The 18506-nt window shown below is 33.6% G+C and overlaps 1 protein-coding gene across 2 annotated transcripts; it reads right to left on the bottom strand.

The window, feature by feature from the left end:
- Nucleotides 1-11415: 11415 nt before the first annotated feature.
- Nucleotides 11416-18392, bottom strand: PpV (Protein phosphatase V). 2 transcript variants are annotated; one of them, XM_018536911.1, is made up of 8 exons: nt 18143-18392; nt 13938-14141; nt 13692-13787; nt 13165-13372; nt 12990-13069; nt 12806-12911; nt 11961-12122; nt 11659-11849 (listed from the first exon to the last, which is right to left on the bottom strand). In XM_018536911.1, exons 2-8 carry the CDS (start codon nt 14004-14006, stop codon nt 11659-11661), a joined length of 912 nt encoding a protein of 303 aa, XP_018392413.1. In that variant the 5' UTR covers nt 14007-14141; nt 18143-18392. The 2 variants fall into 2 exon arrangements, with proteins under 2 accessions (XP_018392414.1, XP_018392413.1); XM_018536912.1 differs by lacking the exon at nt 18143-18392 and having other exon boundaries at nt 11416-11849; nt 13938-14006.
- Between the last annotated feature and the right edge of the window lie 114 nt (nt 18393-18506).

Raw genomic sequence — 18506 nt, 5'->3', positions numbered from 1 at the left:
AGCGTAGTTACTGACTCTTTTCTTTCGGCGCTACTGGTACCCGCACACTATCGACAGAAATCCATTATAAAATTGCGGGATATCGATTATGTAATTATACATATAAAAAGAATAGAAAGGTGAAAAGGCAGTACTTTCACCTCGAATCTACCGAATTGGTAACGGGATTCGTATTGAATGAGATTCGCGTAAAATTTGAAGATGAGGAGCGATAGATGATGAGATTGACGTCCAGATAACGTGATCACGAGAAGAGGAGCCGCAGAAGAAACAAAACTATACGGAAGGAACTCCGGTGTTTCACGTCCGTATCATATGCATCTAATGGACGCGAGTATTTATTACGTACGTATATTTCAAGATGATCAACATCAAGTCTTTGTCGTCATTGTCGTCGTCATCGTCGTCGCCGCCGTAGCTGTCATTATCATCATCATTCAACACTCCGTAAACAACGGTTCAAGTGCGCAACGTAAAAAAGACTATTACTCTATTATAAATGCCGATTCGTTCATTTACGCCTTCAACGCAACTTTTATCGTGAAATCACACGCATCAATCATCAGTCCTAGGATCTCTCGCTTGCGTCGCGCGTTCTTCGGACAATTCTCGAGCTTCCATTTGTGACTTTTGAAGGCCGTTTACGCTAATTTTCTACTTGTTTTAATGTACCAGCTGTAACATAAAATTGTTTTCATAAAGACGACTGAAGTTTTTAATTAAGACTCATGAGAACAAAATCTATAGAAATTCTAACGAAAGTTTCGTTATTATTGATGAATAAAATAATTTTAAAAACATGAAAACACAAGACTATTGAGTGAGTTAGATAGATGTTTGTAAAGTCGATTCTCTATTTTTTAGCTACGACGTTGTATAAATGTAATTTTGGAATTATTTGATAATTGAATTCTAGTCGATTTTTTTTAGTAATTTCTTTTATTATTATTTGCAGAAATTATAACATATGGAACAGTGGCCTGTCTTACAAAGTAATAAGCAGAATTAACATTGAAAATATTATAGATATAATGTATATAATATTTTTACAAAAAATGCCTTTTGGTATATATAATAAGATATTATAAGGAATTTGTAGATTATTTTGATAATTTTTTATATGAGATTTTATATATATATTACTTTTACATTCGCTAATAAATTTTTTGTTTTAACTTTTAATATATGAGACATCATGTGGCATTTCTTTTTCGCGCATTTTTACTAGATTACCGTAATATAAATATATATACAATGTCTAAATAAGAAATGGAAAATCGAATAGTCCGCAGCACGCGCGTCGTTTGTTTTCTCCAATAATCGCGACTAAAGTATGAAGAGCGGAAAGCTCTCTTATATTATTCCTCGCTAAAGCGATATTTTCATAGTATTATGACGAAAAGGAAATAAGCAGAACGAACGTGTATATATGAAGAAAAAAAAAACGAAATGCTGCATTAGCACTGGTATCCTAATATCGCGAGGGAGTTCTGTGAAATTTTATTTGGAAGTATTATTCAAATTACTATACATCAATCGTATAGAAAATTGCCTTTTTTTTTTTATTTCTGTACCGAATAAGATATGTACATATTATCTATGTATACGTGAGTGTGCATATATGTATCCGCATGTATCCGATTGAGACAATCGACTTCACGAAATTAGGATATCGGTTACTCCTAGCTCAATTATTTGTGAGAAAAAATTACGAGAAGAGAGAGTAAAGAAAATTGGCGATTGATGTCAGTTGAAATGTTGTTGTGTCTTGGAAAATGCTCCTTGTATACGCATGTAATGTATTATTTCGCGCACGTTCTGCTGACGTGATTGTTTCATCTTGCCTCTCCATAGAAGATATCGTAAATACGCGCTAATTGCCTGACAAGTTCGTGGCCACGAGGACAATCTTAAAAGTGCAGTCTTTGTTTTTTTTTTTTTTTTTTAAGAAACTACAACTTAGCTGCATTTCCTCCTTAATTTCCTTGCAATTCTATCTAAACTTCGCACAAATAAAAAATACTTTAAAACTGATTTCCTAAATTGCTTAATTTAATTGTAACTTTTTTTTAGTTTTTTTTTTTTTAAAGCCGAAGCCTAAAAACAGAATAATTATTGAAGCATAGTTATAAATAACGAAAAGCGGTCTTAAATCGAGCTGGTGATAAATAAAATTTAATATCCGAAGTATAATACTTCTTTCTATAATCATGAGTTAAAAACTGTAATCAAATATATAAATTTATGATTATTTCTATAAATCCATCTTTGAATTCTCTTCGGAATTAATATGAATATATATATTATACATTTTTATTAATAATGTCAAGTTGACATGTAAATATACATATATAATAGTTATGTAATGGTAATTATTATAAATTATAAAAATAATAATATATAACATTCAGTCAATTAAATAAACCAATTTCTTGGTACGCGATAAATTTTGTAACGGTTAATTGTGATAATGAATATTTTTTTCCTATTTTCCTATTTCTTCAATCGAACCCGTGACCACGAACCACACGTTCCAGAATTGTAACACAGACCTTGGGCCTATTTGCCTAGGGATATTTGTCCATATTATAAGACTTAACTAAACGATGAGATACTTCATACAGTAAACGTTGTATATTATTTGACATTAAGGAACGTTAGGTGTAACGGTTCCTGTATTCCCCGGACATCATCGTACGCTTGTCTCTGTGCTCAATTGGACAATTACGTGCGCGTGATAAGCTTTACTAAAAGAAGAAAAATTTATCTTACACCTTGCGACCATTGATGGACAAGATATCATTGATGAATGGAATACGTCCTCGCTTACTACATCGGTTAGCTTCATTCAAATGAAGAAATAAATTATTATAGGATGGACACTATCGCTCTAATCAATACTTTGTCTTTCTTCGAAAATGAATCCGAAATGATATGAAAAAAGTAAAACGAGCTTAAATAATTTCAAATATAACTTACTTGAATTTGAGAGAGAAGCTTTAATTATTAAAATATTATAATTATTAAAACCATATCTATAATTACTAAAATATATAATTTAGAAAATTTAATCTCAAAAATATTTTATTTTATTATATTATAAAATCAAGTATAGTCGCAAGTAAAAAAGTTTAAAAATGTAATAAGAGAGAATTTAATAAAAGAAAAAGTATTTCTTTAAAAAATTCCAGTTAAAAGATTCGAAGAACAAAAGGAATCACAACTATTCCGGGAAATATACTATATCTATATTTTACTAAAGAAAAAAATGTGCAACACACACAGCACCGATGTCTGGGAGTACAGTAGCTGCTTACGGGAGAGCTAAAGCGTTGGATTAGCAAGACTTAGGGCATTATATTACAAAGAGTATTATCATGCCCAACCCTTTAATATTTAAGTGCGAGTGAGAGTCTATCGAGCAAAAGAAAGATAAGGAAAAAAAGAAATCTAACGAAAAAGAAAAAAATATAAAGAAAAATCGCGAAAAACTAGTGCGCGCCTCTCGTTTGTGGGTTCAACTTTGTGTACATATTGTACGAAAGATTTAATAATATAACTATATATGTTGAAAGTACTAGTCCTGTCTTTGTATAATTCCGTGTTGAATACTTATTGTGCTCGCGACAGTCGCAAACAGCACCACCATAATGCTCCTGTGAAGATTACGGGGAAGCGAACGAAAATATGTGCGTAAAAATTTTTTTCGTATTCAGCCATTTCTCGCATTTACCAGTAATAGAATACGAATTTAGCACGTACATTTTAAACAGCGAACATTTCCTCAATGAGAATAACCTCATTCAGCATAATGTTTATTTTGCAAGTGTTAGAAATTATTTTCTTCGCTAACAGAGGATTGTACCTCAGGATCTAAAAGTATGATCCAATTATCGCAAAAAAAACTTTTCCAACAATTACCTATAAAATAAAACATACTGCTGATCACAACCAATGCGCATTGCTTATTAATGCTGAAAGTGCAACATATGTAAAATAACTTTACAATAGCGAGAAGTATGTACTTCTTCCACTCAAATCTCTAAGCGATATTTAATAAATCTTCGGAAAATATTTAATTCCGATTTAAATTAAAGCTTTCAATATATTTGTGACTAAAATATCTCTGTAAAAAAGTAGATCTTTTATTAGTATTATTCTACGAAAAAAAAACAAAGTGTCTAAAAGTCAGGTCATAAGACGGTTTTTGCGTCTAACAGACATATTATGACACAATTTTAGATTGCGTTTTATTTAAGATGATTCTTAACTTTAATTTGACAGTTGAAAATGATATGCAACGTCGCGAGTTCATTCTCAAATCTGTTTCATGTAGATATGTAGATCGTCTCAATCCTGATGTGCTACACGATCTTAGTGCCTTGTAGTATTTAATTAATATCAACGTTCAAATTTTTAGCGTAAATTAATTTTATAATTAACTTAATATTTTATAATAACAATTATATACTTATTTACCTTAAATTGCTTTTTTTAAATTTTTTTACTCTGCTTTTGTATGGAACACGTATCTTCTTTCGTTTCCTTTTGATCGGTATGAAGAAATCGTCTCTTGCTGCGATTACATCGAAAGAGTAGCTCAAGAAGAAATGCAAACGTTTAACCCAGAAACGATGGTAAGAAAGAAAAATGATAAGCGCCGGATTGGCTAGAAAGAGAGAGAGAGAGAGAGAGAGTGCGCGTGCGTGTATGCGTATGTGTGAATGGGGAAAAAGAGAGAAAGAAAGAAGTACTTTTTCAACGAGTGAGTCAAAAGTTACCATATTTCTACCTACGTTTTAGGAAGAAATACATTTTTATTATCTTGTTTATCTTCGATTATATTCCTTTTGTAATTGAAATTTCAGCGCCATTGCGTGAAACGCCTCTCTGTCGGAAACTGTATCGTCCTTTATTGACATCTATTTATATAGTAATTTTCTTCGATATAGATCATGCGTCTCGCTGCTAATATTTCTTTTCTACAACGCAATGAGAAGCATGTCGGTAAAAGTCAATTACGTTATACGTTACGTTTATAAAAATTGTGATAGAGTGTCAGGGTTATCACACACAGAATAACGTAGGCTACGTTCAGCAGAGATAATTAATCTATCATGAAACTTTTTCTCTAGGATGAAAAATTAAAAATTCCATTAACTTCAAGTATAAAAATTTGCACTTTCACTTTCCATCCTAGGGAAAAAGTTGCATGATTGTATAATAATTCAGTTAGCGTTTAGTAATTTTTTAATATAATTGATTCTTACCTTTATAGCTCTTCGCTGAGTCTAAAATCAGACTACGCATTAAAAATTGAGATTAAAGATTAAAAGATAAAAATTTGACTAATCAAAATAATACAAGCTAAAATTCCTTTCTCATTGGTCAAATTTCAATTTTCAATCTTCAATGCGTAGTCTGATTCTGGCCTAATGCCCGTGTCACACTACGGATTGTGGACGCGGATCGGATTGAGATTGCGGATCGCGCATCGGAATTCAGCCAATCAAGACAATGCTACTTTGTTTTGATTGGCTGCGAATATCGATGTGCGATCCGTAATTTCAATCCGATCCGCGTCCACAGTCTATAGTATGACACGGGCTTAAGGCAGTGTTCCAAAACTTACTGCCAGCATTAAAAATCTATAGTTTACATTACATGAACTATAGATTTTCAATCTGGCAGTAAGGTTATATCCACACAAACATAGTTGCATAAACATATGCATAAAGAAAATTATCCAATCGCATTTCTTTTATAAAGACGCACGTAAAATGCGATTGGATAATTTTCTTTATGCATATGAAACTATGCGAATTGTGTGGATATACCCAAAATTTTGGAACACAGCCTAAGTATAAAAACCAATATCATATTAAAATCACTAAATGCTGACTGATATTTAGTTTTCTCTGCTGAACGTAGTCATAAGTTGCATAACTATGGGTGCGTTCCATTTCACGCATAATATGATATATCGTTTATCCTTGTTGCTCACCACATGTTAAACAAGAACAATAGATGCATTATGCGCATCTATACGCGAAACGGAATAGTTTATGTTATTTTGTGTGTGATAGCTCCTTATATGAGTCTTCTACATTATAAGCTATTACTTAAGTTTAATTGGCCTTCTACAATAATCCTGAATCTACAATAGGTATTTTAACCCTTAAACCGTAAGAAATTAATTAATTACAGTCGAATTCGAAGAAAATAACCGATTATGATTCGTCCATTTCTTATGGCTTAAGGCTTAAGGCCTTGGCACACAAAAAAATTTAAGGCAGTAAGACTTAGCAGTAAGCGAATTGACCAATCACAGTAGAGGCCGTAAGGCCATAACTTAAGCAGTAGCAAATCCACAACGTTGATTTCCTTACTGCTTACGTCTTATACTACCTTCAGTTTTTTGTGTGCCATAGCCTTTAAACTCGTTCATTCTTTCATTTTTATGAAAAAGCGATAAACTGATTGGCTCTCGTATCAATTTCCGCCGCGTTGCAAGCGTTGTGTATGCAGAAAAAACCATTACGTTTACACAGATACACAAATTGATGCTTGATATTTGTCTATTTTGACCATGTGATCTTTTTTGTCACTGAAACGACCTATTTGAGTAGTTCGTGAAAATCTACCTTAAAACGGGGAGCACAGCTCTTGCACAAAACATAACACATAAGGCATAAGAAATTCAATCAATCAGAGTTCTTTATTTCATAAAAAGGAAGGAAATAAAGAACTTCGATTGGTACATTTTTTTATGCATTATGCAAGAGTCTGTGCTTCCTGTCTTAATCAGATTTAATACATTCGTAATTACAATTAAATCAATCACAGTCATTCCATTCATCAGAGAAATAATTATGATTGGCCATTTTCATAACTATATACGGATGTTATTCAGTTATTACATCCAATGTCTATGTAAAGGCCGCAACACGAATTTTTACATAACGTATAAAGGAGCCTACAGACCCAGAGCGACGCAGCGGTGAAACGGCGAGCGATAGCCAATGAGGGCCATGCTTTTACGCAAAAGCATGGCTCTCATTGGCTATCGCTCGCCGCTTCACCACTGCGCCGCTCTGGTCTGTAGGCTCCTTAAGGTAACAGCCAACCAACGTTCTTTCGCATTTTTCTGTATACCTTTCCCGTATATGCGTTTACGGCTATGGTCGTGTTGCCTGTATTGTCACTACAAATGCTTCGAAAGGGAATTGGTTTCCTTATATTACATTCTTTTTCAATTTTAGGACCCACTAAGGCAAACAGTTTATCAAAAATATCCACCTGCATTCTGAAATAATTAAAATATAACGATGAGTCTATTGTAACTAAATTATTATTGTCTCCTTGAAGAAGCTGTTGTGCCACAGTATTAAATTTTGGTTTAATCCATACACTTCTTTGAACTTTTTTCTTTGATATTGTTTCATACATAATATAAACATAGTTTGGTTAACGTTCATCTCACGTTCTTCTTTTTATAAAGTAACATCGGAGTTCTCTCATATCAAATTTTATTAAAATTTTAATAGCTTCTTGTAACATCAACAACTTATCCATTTTTAATCTTTACTCCAAAATTCTAGACAGATCAATAATGACGCTTACGTATGATTTTAGCCTGTGATTTTAGCCTACATGATACGGGAAAATAACCAAAAATTCGTCATAGAATTCAAAAACAATTTTTACAATAATATAATTTTAAATAAAATTTGTTCAATTCTGTCGCAGTAATGTTTATTTCAACATTTTAAATAGTGTACTTAAATAAAATTAACAAATATTATTGTTTTGGTGAAACAATTATTTTATTAATTATATATTTATTTCCCGGAATACGTCATTTTCGGGTCTTTCACGCACTGTATGCACAGGGCACGAAGCGTGCGGGATAGAAATATGCGGAAGAGCGCTGATTGGCTGTTTCAATTACGCATCCTTTATCCTGCATGCTTAATTATTCCCGTACCGTGTGATTTTACTCTACCGTAGTGCATAAGCGAATCAATCAATCAGGATATCGATTATGTAACCTTTTTCATGTTTCCACCCTAGAGAAAAAGTTACATGAACTTTAACTTATTTTTAACATCTTTGTCGGCTTTTTTGTTGCATGAAAAAATTGCCCATGTATATATATATATATATATATATATACACGGGGAATTTATATACAGGTACACAATAAAAGTTAGTACATTTGTTAATATTCGAGTTTTATTACGAGATTATGATTTCCAACGTATAACGTAATATGAATTAGAATATATTAGGAGTACAAATTAGTTCGGTCCGTTTCAAAAAGATGATCGCCTCCAAAGACAAGTTATTTTTTCGAGATGGAATTCGAAAATTGCCTGATTGGAAAAAATAGTAGCCAGCGATGGACAATACTTTAATTAATCTGTTCATTTATTTTGTTTTGAAATAAATTTTTGAATACGAAAAACGGACCGAACTAATTTGTACACCTAATAGTAAAAGATATCTCTCTCTCCCTCTCCCTCCCCTCCCTACCCCTTTCCTCTCTCTCTCTCTCTCTCTCTCTCTCTCTCTCGGTATGCAATTCATAATATTGAAAATTATCATGGACAGATGCACATATGTGACTGAAAAAAGAATTCATAACTTCAGTGAAATAAACAGATGCATCATTTAATTAATAGGGCGAACTTTTTAATTCATCGATTGATCAACCGATGAATTAAAAAAACTCACCTATATATAATTCGATCGAAAGTTTTCGGTTTCAGGCAAAGCAGGCCGAATTTCACACGTGGCGCGCGAACCACCCTGTATTTTTATGAATAAATAAGATATTTAATAAAAAAAAGAAGTAAATCTGAAGTCTGTTTGGAGATGCCTTTCATAGGGATTATAAATGTAGATAATATATTATACATATTGAACATAAATATACTATATTATTATATATAAATATATATATATAGTAAGAAGTAAATAGAATTATTATATATATATATATATGATGAAAATAATATTATTACGAGTAAATAAACCGATTAAAGATTAATAAAAAAAATGTGTGCGCTATTTAATTGTACGATACCCTTTCTTCTCCACGATTTCTTCCTTGTTCATATTTTACTGTATTTGTTCTTGCTATCAATATATCGGGAACATAATGGACAATATTAGCAAGTGCGATTTTTTGCGCATTTTTATTACAGACGTTTTTCATTACATTAACATAACAAACTCTATACTTTCAAGGTACATGATGATCGTTTTAAAATGGTGTCTACCTGTGAGATCTTTAAGGATTATGCGCAGTGTTCAAACTCCCGCATGGAGCACATTAAGCTAAATTAGTCTTCATTATTTTATTTTATTTTGCAAGTTGTCTTTATTTGTTCTCTCTCTCGCGAGCTTACCGATTATTAACATCGAGTTGCCGCAAGCGCTTGGACACTTCGATAAGATTAAAGCGATCACAGACAGAGGCATTCCGGTAGACGAAACGCCGTGAACACCCCGATAGTAGATACAGAGGCTAATACTTTTTTTTAAGAATTTCTATGTTACCCGTATCATATGTAAGGTGTTCCCGTCGTCGCGACACCTGTTTCACGACTCGGAGGCTGCAAATGTAGCGAGTCGAGTTTGTAACGCAAACTCCGTGTCCTGATTCGTTCTAGATGCGCTCATTTACCTAATGTAATGCGTTACTCGTGTAAAGTGTCGCGCAGTTGTTAGTTGTGTAATAATTGTAGTACAAATAGTGAATATCTCGCGTACGTGAGTTGTAAAAATGTAAGAGTAGACCTAAAAAGTAGTAAAATCGTAAAACGTAAACATCATAGAAAAGTTTCACGAAAAAGTAGATTTGTTTCCAAATAATAGAGCGGAAAATTTATAGAATAAAAAAAAAAAGAGGTAATAAAAATTTTCTTATACGCATTCTCGTTAAGCTCTGGTATTTATATGATTCTTCGTCCTTATGTTAGTTCGTCTATGATTATCTGTGTCAATAAGAAAGTGATTATATTTCTAGTAGACCGTCATGTTATAGTTCTGAAGGCACTGTTCAAAAGTTTATTGTATTTCTTGAATTATAACGGGTCCTCACAAAACTTGTTCGACAAGGAGAGTCGTTATAAACATCGACATAACCATTGCACCTTCGGTCTATATCACAAAATTCAAAATAGTTAGTCTCAACTTGACAGCCTGTGCCACAATGCCAATGCCATATTTGTTGGGTCTGTGATCGGTTAGGAATTATCGTGAGCTAGCAAAAATCGATGGTCAGAATTCAGGCTTATGATACGCAATGGCCGGTGCATTTCCATTATGTTATATTAATATCGTATCATTATATTACACAAACGCTTATTAATTTAGAGGCACATTACTAAGGGTCTCGGTTTTTTTTTCTTTTTAAGTTGTTCCCTACATTAATGAACTTATGACAATTAGCTAATTATGATTAATACGACAGCGATTTGGCATATGATATTGGAAATTGTACAAAGATTCAGAGAATGCAATAGTATTTGAAAATATTGCTTTGTACGTATATGTATATAGAGAAGAGAAGTGTGACGAATGAATGGTGAATATTTTTCTTGAAAAAAAATATCAATATGTGTCAAGATAGTTTAGCGATATTTGAGCTCAAAATTTCTTAAAATTAAGCGTAAAAAATGTCATGTGCTAAAAATAATAAGAGAACTTTCTATATATAGATGCTATAACAATTCCGCTATCGGATTTCCTTACCTAAACAGGAAAACTTTGGCTACTGCTACATGCTATTTGTACTTCGGCGAAAAAGGGCCGAATTTACGATTCTTGCTAAGAACACTGATTGCGTATTTAAAAAAAAAAAAGAACAGCACGCAGTACACACAGTACCTAAATCAGCAACAGATAATTTATATGTTTGGGAAGACCTTAACAGTACTATATATGTTCACGCTTTAATAAACCTGAATTCTATACGCACGATTGTAAATATCAGAGAAGCATTCACTGTACTCAGAAAGTGCATTTCTTGCCGGAATGTTTAAATGTGATATTTCTTTTTCTTTTTATTCATACACGTATTGGACTATATGCATTATTCGCGCTCATAAAAATTATTTAAAAGCTTTTAATTTTTTTAACATTTAAGTCCAGAATGCTGCTCTGAGATATATGAATGCTCTACAGAATGTACATAGTAGACAGCAAAAGCGTCTAGACCACAGAATGTTCACATTTGTTCTGATGCAAAATATTGTTTTCTTTTTTCTCGAGCTATGAAAATCAGGCTGATGCAATGGCAGATACTATATATATATATATATATATATGTGTGTATATATATAAAAGTTAGCTTTACACATGTAAAACCCGATAAAGTTCTTAAAAAATCTAAAGAACATTCCCTGAATAAGAGTAATCACATGATAATTCAGTCCTCTAAGTATCATACTTTGATCATAGAACGCATCAAACAATTTCAAAGGAATTAAAATTTTCTAGAGTAATATGTATAATTGGTTTGTAGTACAGTTTCACGAATGTATGGTTCCGTCATGGTACCAGCCTGGATCTGGTCAATCGAATCATGTAATTCCGTAGAGTCTAGACACAGACATTTCTCTTCTTCATCCGTACAGCCACTAAGATAGATCACAAAAAATACGGAGTGGGCGTTAAAGGTGGAATTACTCTCTCGGAATCAGGCACTGCCTGGAACAGCACGGGTGTTCTCTGATCAACTGTTGTGAATTGCATGATACTAGCTATGTTACCACATCGATAACAATAATTTGGCGCTGACCATACTGTGACGAGTTTGTCATTAAACATGTACCTGTAACCTGCAAGACGAAAGAAGATATACATATTATCAGTAAATATTTTTAAAAAATTAATTCAAATGGTGAAATATTAATTAAAGTATTTATAAGCAAAGACAAACACACACATACCTTCCTGAACTAGTTGGTGTGCTCTACAGATGAGTTTAAGATCATTCACTTCCATGAACATATAAGTCACTTTACTGCCAAATAGCCAACCTGCGCCACGTGGACTTACCGTCCATGTTTCTACATCCTCTGGATCAGACCAGACCAAATCACAGAAAGCACCTGTAATTAAGCAAAGATGTTTGATTATCATAATTTATTATATATGTTATTACCTGACAACAATATAATATATCCAGGTAACGTAATTTCTATTTTACACTGAAATATTATATAGTTAACTTTATCTAGAGCACTAGATTATGTACACCCAAACTGTATATAACAGACATTCATAAGCTGTAAGGATGGGGAAGACTAAAAATAGGGGTAAAAGAAAGTTTCACATTACCACACTAATTCCCTACAGTAAGTTCTAAGGATCAAATAAGTTTCTTACAGACGTTTTTTTATTTATTTGATTGTTGAGTTCGGTATAACAAAAATATGTTTTTTGAATATTATTGAAACAATAGAATTTTCTCTCTAAGTATAATGTACAATTACTTTTGACATCCAATTAGAAAAATTTCCAGTTTTCCCCTCAAAATTACAAATTGATAAAAAAAAAACCGTGTTTTTGCAAATTGAAGCATTTTTTCTTTTTTCTTAAATGTTTTCAACATGTTCAATTTTTTTATTTTTCCATACCAATTCATTCTTCTTTTTGAACCTTTTTTGGTGTATCAATTGTAAAAGTTATTCAAATTCTATGCATTACATACGCGATTGAAAACGTCGGGGTAACACATCTATGTGCTCTAAAATCTCAAATTAGATATTAGTGTGCTATATAGTTAATATACCTTTGTGTGGAATCTCTTGATTCCTTTCAATCGTTCTAATTTGATCTAGTGTTCTAATAGCCGGAGACAATCCACCATGTACACAAAGAACCTGTTCATCAATTAACTAAAACAGAATTTTATTAAAGTGTACGAAAATATAAAACGATGTAATTTTTAAAAGATCTTTTATACAAATACTTACGGCAGCAACTGTGAGCAAGTCAAATACCCTACAACAGTACTTCCAAGCATTAGCATTGCCGTACTTATTTTGGCATTCATCTAGAATAGACAATAAAGAAAACAATGTATGAAATCAAAGTTGTGTTGTATATAAATGCAGAACATTAGAAAAGAAAATATTATCATGTACTTACCATAAAATCCATAAACATGTGTAATTTGTCTAGATTCATGATTACCACGTAGTAATGTTATCCTGTCAGACCATTTAGCTTTAAGTGTGAGCAGACGAGTAAATGTTTCTAAACTGTAGTATCCCCGATCGACAAAATCTCCTAGGAATATATAATTTGTATCTGGTACAGGACCACCATTGCGAAACAGTTCTTCTAAATCATAGAACTGCAATAGCAGAAGAACATAAATAATCTGAAGTGTATTCGTATTATAAATGTATAATTATTAGTAGTTATAAAATATTAGGATCATAAGTGACTTTAAGATAGATTGTAGGACAAATAGATCTAGAAACACAGTAATATCTAGGTGCCAAGACAAGTATAGTGATACGACCGCATTCTTTTTAATAATAAACGGATAAATATGATGAATCTGTTGCAACGATATAATTTGGAAAGTTAAAACCTTAAAGTTTGTCGATTCCGTAGCAATGAACGATAATGCTTTGATTTTGAGGTTAGGGCTCACATCCGGAACTTACCTGACCGTGTATATCGCCGCATACCGTCACCGGAGTAGATACAGGCTGGATGTTTGATTCCTCCAGTAACAAATCACATACCACGTCACAGAGTTTCTGTTGATAACGATAAAAGTTAATGCGATAAGTAATTCGAGAGGTAAAACGCGTAAATTGCTTAGGTGAGTAACCTAATCAACGCTTGTGTAATCGCGCGATCGTTACTGCGCAGAAAACAAACCGACCGGCACATATCGTACTATTTACCTTGAGATCATTCTCGGGCAAGTATTTGCATTCTTTCGCGATCTCTATCCATTTATCGACGTCTGACATTTTGGAATCGCACGGTAGGAAAATAGCAATACTGATCGCGCCCCCATACAGCTACGTAGTCTCCGTGTCCGATCGGCTCGATGCTGCTGGATACTGGATCTCACAATTTCACAGAGAGTCACAGAGAACTGAGAGCTGAGAAAGCACCTGACAATTAATATCCGAGATCCGAGCGGATTCGCGAGTGGCATTAAATTGGACACGTATTATACCATGGTATAAAACCTAATCTACATTGGTCACATCATAAGCGTCGAAGTCTCGTAGATCGCAAGCATAGATTTGTTTAAGCCCATGGCACATAGGGTACGGTTAAAGTCTCGCTAGAAATGCTTTGAAGCGTTTGATTGACCAATCAAAAGAAAGAACTTTTCAAATTGACCAATCAAGAAACGCTTCGAAGCATTTGTAGCATCGCGTTGACCGTACCCATATTAAGGTGCCATGCAGCGAAGAAAAGTTGGCGTTTTACCCCCCATCTGCAAACGTCTAGGAAGTCACTACAAAATCAGCAATAATCCATCATTACTTTGCAGTTACAATGTTTTATCATTATAAGCGGAACGTATTATTAATTTTAAAATTGTTATTATATATCTTGTAAGTGAATCTTCTTTTCTTTTTCTTTTGGTTATACCATATATATATCATTATATTTTTATATTAATGCTTACAGAAATGGCTACATTAACAGTGGTATATATTTCTAATAATTTTATCCATTAAACAAATTTTGAAGTCTGAGGAGGACTCAATTTTAGAGTCGAAACTATAGTTACATTACCTTTCAAGTAGATTTCAAGTAGTTTTTTGTAATCATATTTTTAACAATTTTGTATTCTTAGTTTAAAATTAAATATGTCAACATATCCATACTGTTTGTAACTTTAATCTTAATTAATATAATATATAATATAATATAATATATAATAAATAATAATATATAAAAATACATAAAATAATACATAATAATATATAATAATACAATAATATTAATAATACATGCACTGACCTCGTCGATAAAACTCATTTTTCTCTTTTACATATTTACTTAAATTTACGATTTCAACACAACCGTTGGGACACTCCGAACTTCAGCGTAAAATCGACAGCTCTCGAGTGCTCTCGAGCCGTCAAGCGCTGCTTGGCATTATGGTAGAGTGGGGGTAAAACGCCAGCTTTTCTTCGCTGCATGAAATGAGAGTCATCAGAGAAGCGCAACCGATGTTCCGCGTCCTGATTCGCTGATGACTGTCAGCCAATCATGACATTCATTCATTGGTATTAAAAATGGCTGACTAACAGACGATTGGTGGATTTCATAGTTCGTCTGAAAACGACGCCATTTTTAGTACTTTTCTTAGTAGTTTTGCGATACTGACTTAAGTCGGTTGTGTTTCTCTGATATCTAGGACTCTAGCGTCAACCAATCAAATCGTATCAAATTCTATCAGCTACTACACCTTATTCTAATTCAGACAATCTGATTGGCTGACTCAAGTTACGCTTATGCAAGTTATGCTGCATGTGAAAGCAGCTTGAAGCTGGAGTCCAATAACAGTGTGGTTGAAAAAAAAAGTTTTTTTTAGATGCGGCAAGTATAATAGAACATATAATGCCGGTTCTACATTAGTTGCAAGCCGATCGAAAGTTTGTTGCGACAGCCAATCTGAAGCGTTGATTTCAAAATGCAAGCTTGAGATTGGCTGTCGGAACGTTGCGATCGACTTGCAACTAATGGGTGCATCCAGAAGCACGACCGCTCATTGAGCGCTCAGTGAGCTTTTTTATCTGATTGACATATTCCATTAGATCTAAAAATTAAACCAAACAGATACAAGAGCTCACTGAGCGCTCCGTGAGCAGTTGTGCTTCTGGATGCACCTAATGGCTACGTTCAGCAAACTCAACAGTTAAGTGAGCGCTCGCTGTTATTGGTGTATTCTTTTAGATGATCCAATCAAATTTTAAATCTAGAAGATTACACCAATAACAGAGAGCGCTCACTCAACTGTTGAGTCTGCTGAACGTAGCCAATGTAGAACCAGCTTAAGGTGCGTTCTTTTATGGGCCTTCTACAATAAGCCATACTTAAGTTTTAAGTGTTAAATCATAAGAAATTTACCAATCACAATCGAATGTGAGAAGAATAATCGACTGTGAGTGGTCAATTTCTTATGACTTAATACATAAAACTTAGGTAATGGCTTATTGTAGCAGGCCTATTAGGCATCAGATACAACAGTTCTTGCAGTAATTCGTTCTTTTATCACAACTGCACAGTCGATTGCAGCGCAGATTTTCGTTCTTTTAGCAATGGATACGCAGTAGATACACGGACGATTAGAATTAGCTGCGCAGCCGGCTGCGTGATCGTATAAAAAACGCGCAACCGGCAAATCCGTTGCCTAAAAAAATGCACCCATAGTGAGACTATCGGATATAGAAATCGATATGACCGTTTTAAGAACGCTCTCATTTCTCTTTCTTTTTCTTTGTTAAGCTGGAAAAGAAAACGATCTAGTTTACATTTTCGTGTAAAATAATGGCATTTTTGTGTTTTGTGACTTTGAAAATTTTACTTCCTCATTATGGATATGGATCTATTCATTTTAACTACATCACGTTTTGGTTAAGTTAGGTTTTACCTCTTTGAAAACGAACTATAGTACACGTGGACATTTTTCATTCAGTAACACAAATTGATTTCAATTAATTCCGCTTTGATAGTGAGTCGATATATACTTAGAATTATACATAAAAGACTAGAAAAATTGACCTAAACCGAATTTTCTTTTTTAATTATATAAGAATTTAATTTTGATTTTATACAAATATGTTATTCTCGTCTTTCGAGAAAGAGAATGCATATTGTAAAAATATATTGTATATTTGGAACACACATATACATACAATTGTAACAAGTGACAATAGGAATTCATGATTAAAACTATATAGAGAGTTCTTTCTCAATATTTGTATCAATAAATTATTGCACGTATATTTAGCGCTAGACAATTAAGTAGATCGCGATTCTTGATACGTGTGCGCGCGCGTCAAAAACGTCCCAGATTGTAAACTGAGAGTTAACATTAATTTAAAATAACATAAAATAATGTAAGAGCTGGGCCGAGAAAAAATGTCGGACGCTCGAACGCGATGCCGGGACTCGAATCGAGGCCTCGTAGTAGTTCGTGTTAGCAATAAAGCCACCGTCTTGCCGCGGAGCCACACAGTCCGATAACGAGATCTTAGTTGATTTCTTACAATAATATGGCTTAAAAAGAATAACATTCAAAATAAATGAAAAAGAGCTATGAGCTAATACAATCTTGCATAATTCCAAGTATAAAATTAATAAATATAAAAATTGTATAAAACAATGTAAACAATCTTTTCTTTTCGTCATTATCAATGTTAATTAATTCAAATATTGGTTCAAAAATTCATAATATGTAATTACAAGATGAATTCTAATGAAAGAAAAAGTGAAGGTGTAATTATAAGGCAACATTTCGCCTGCTTATATATTAAAATAACAAAATACATATAATATGGCTCAAAAAGATCCATATTATATTTTATGTTTATATTTAAATTAATTAAAAATTTCGAATTCTCATAAAAAAGTAAAAAAAATAAAAAGTAAATTAAGATTAAAAGATGTATAACAGTACAAAAGCTAATTCAAGTTCTTCCGCACCTCGCATCGAGTATCGTCAAAAGCACACTCTAAACAAATAACAGCGAATCTAGAAAAAACTATATTCTTTGTAGCTGAGCTTCTGCGTACGCATAATTCATCTCTTTTCACCAAGGTGGTAACTGCAGGTGAGAAAAGGAGAAAAAATAAACTCTCCGCGCAAGAGAGAGAGAGAGAGAGAGAGAGGTTAATTTAAAAAGAATTATAGCATGAAGTGAACCGCGATCGCATTGATCGACTCGCGAACGTATCGGAAGTGAATATCGATTGCCAACCAAATTTCCGGTCGCTGTCGCGCGCATGCACGCGCGCAATTCGCACATACGAACAAATGAACGGACGGACGTGCGGAGTTAAAAAGGGCACAGAGCAGGTCAGAGCGCGTTGGAGCGCGTCGACGGACAATTCGTGTACGATATGGATTTTATCTCACCGCCGTGGAAGTAGGTCACGACGGCGACACATGTCACACATGGTGCTGGTTGGCGGCGGCACTGGTAACTTGTGCGCATGCTTCAATTATCGATTGAACTGCTCTTATGATGGGCTCTCTTGCAAGGCTGCGTTCGGAAACGTTGCCCGAGGGTGCCCCATCTTATCCTTGTTTAATTTGGATGAGTAACAAGAATAAAACGATATGTGGAGGAACTCGGGTAACGAACGCAGCCCACTGCCATCGTCATCCATTATCATCACCGCTGCCGTTGCGTATAGCCGCGAATCATTCTGAAATCGAACATTTACGCGCGGACAGTAAATACATATACAATACTTAACGTATGTATACAAGCGAGATT

The sequence above is a fragment of the Cyphomyrmex costatus genome, unplaced genomic scaffold (assembly GCF_001594065.2).
Source record: "Cyphomyrmex costatus isolate MS0001 unplaced genomic scaffold, Ccosl1.0 scaffold162, whole genome shotgun sequence".
Classification (NCBI taxonomy): domain Eukaryota; kingdom Metazoa; phylum Arthropoda; class Insecta; order Hymenoptera; family Formicidae; genus Cyphomyrmex; species Cyphomyrmex costatus.
The sequence above is the reverse complement of the archived record's forward strand: the minus strand, read 5'-3'. Positions and strand labels throughout refer to the sequence as shown.

Bases quoted from the DNA above. Each gene is read 5' to 3' on its own strand.
- PpV (XM_018536911.1), bottom strand. From the start codon at position 14,006: ATGTCAGACGTCGATAAATGGATAGAGATCGCGAAAGAATGCAAATAC. The intron at 13,788-13,937 runs GTAAATAGTACG...CGTTATCAACAG, and splicing joins TGCCCGAGAATGATCTCAAG to AAACTCTGTGACGTGGTATG. The intron at 13,373-13,691 runs GTAAGTTCCGGA...CTGCTATTGCAG, and splicing joins GCGGCGATATACACGGTCAG to TTCTATGATTTAGAAGAACT.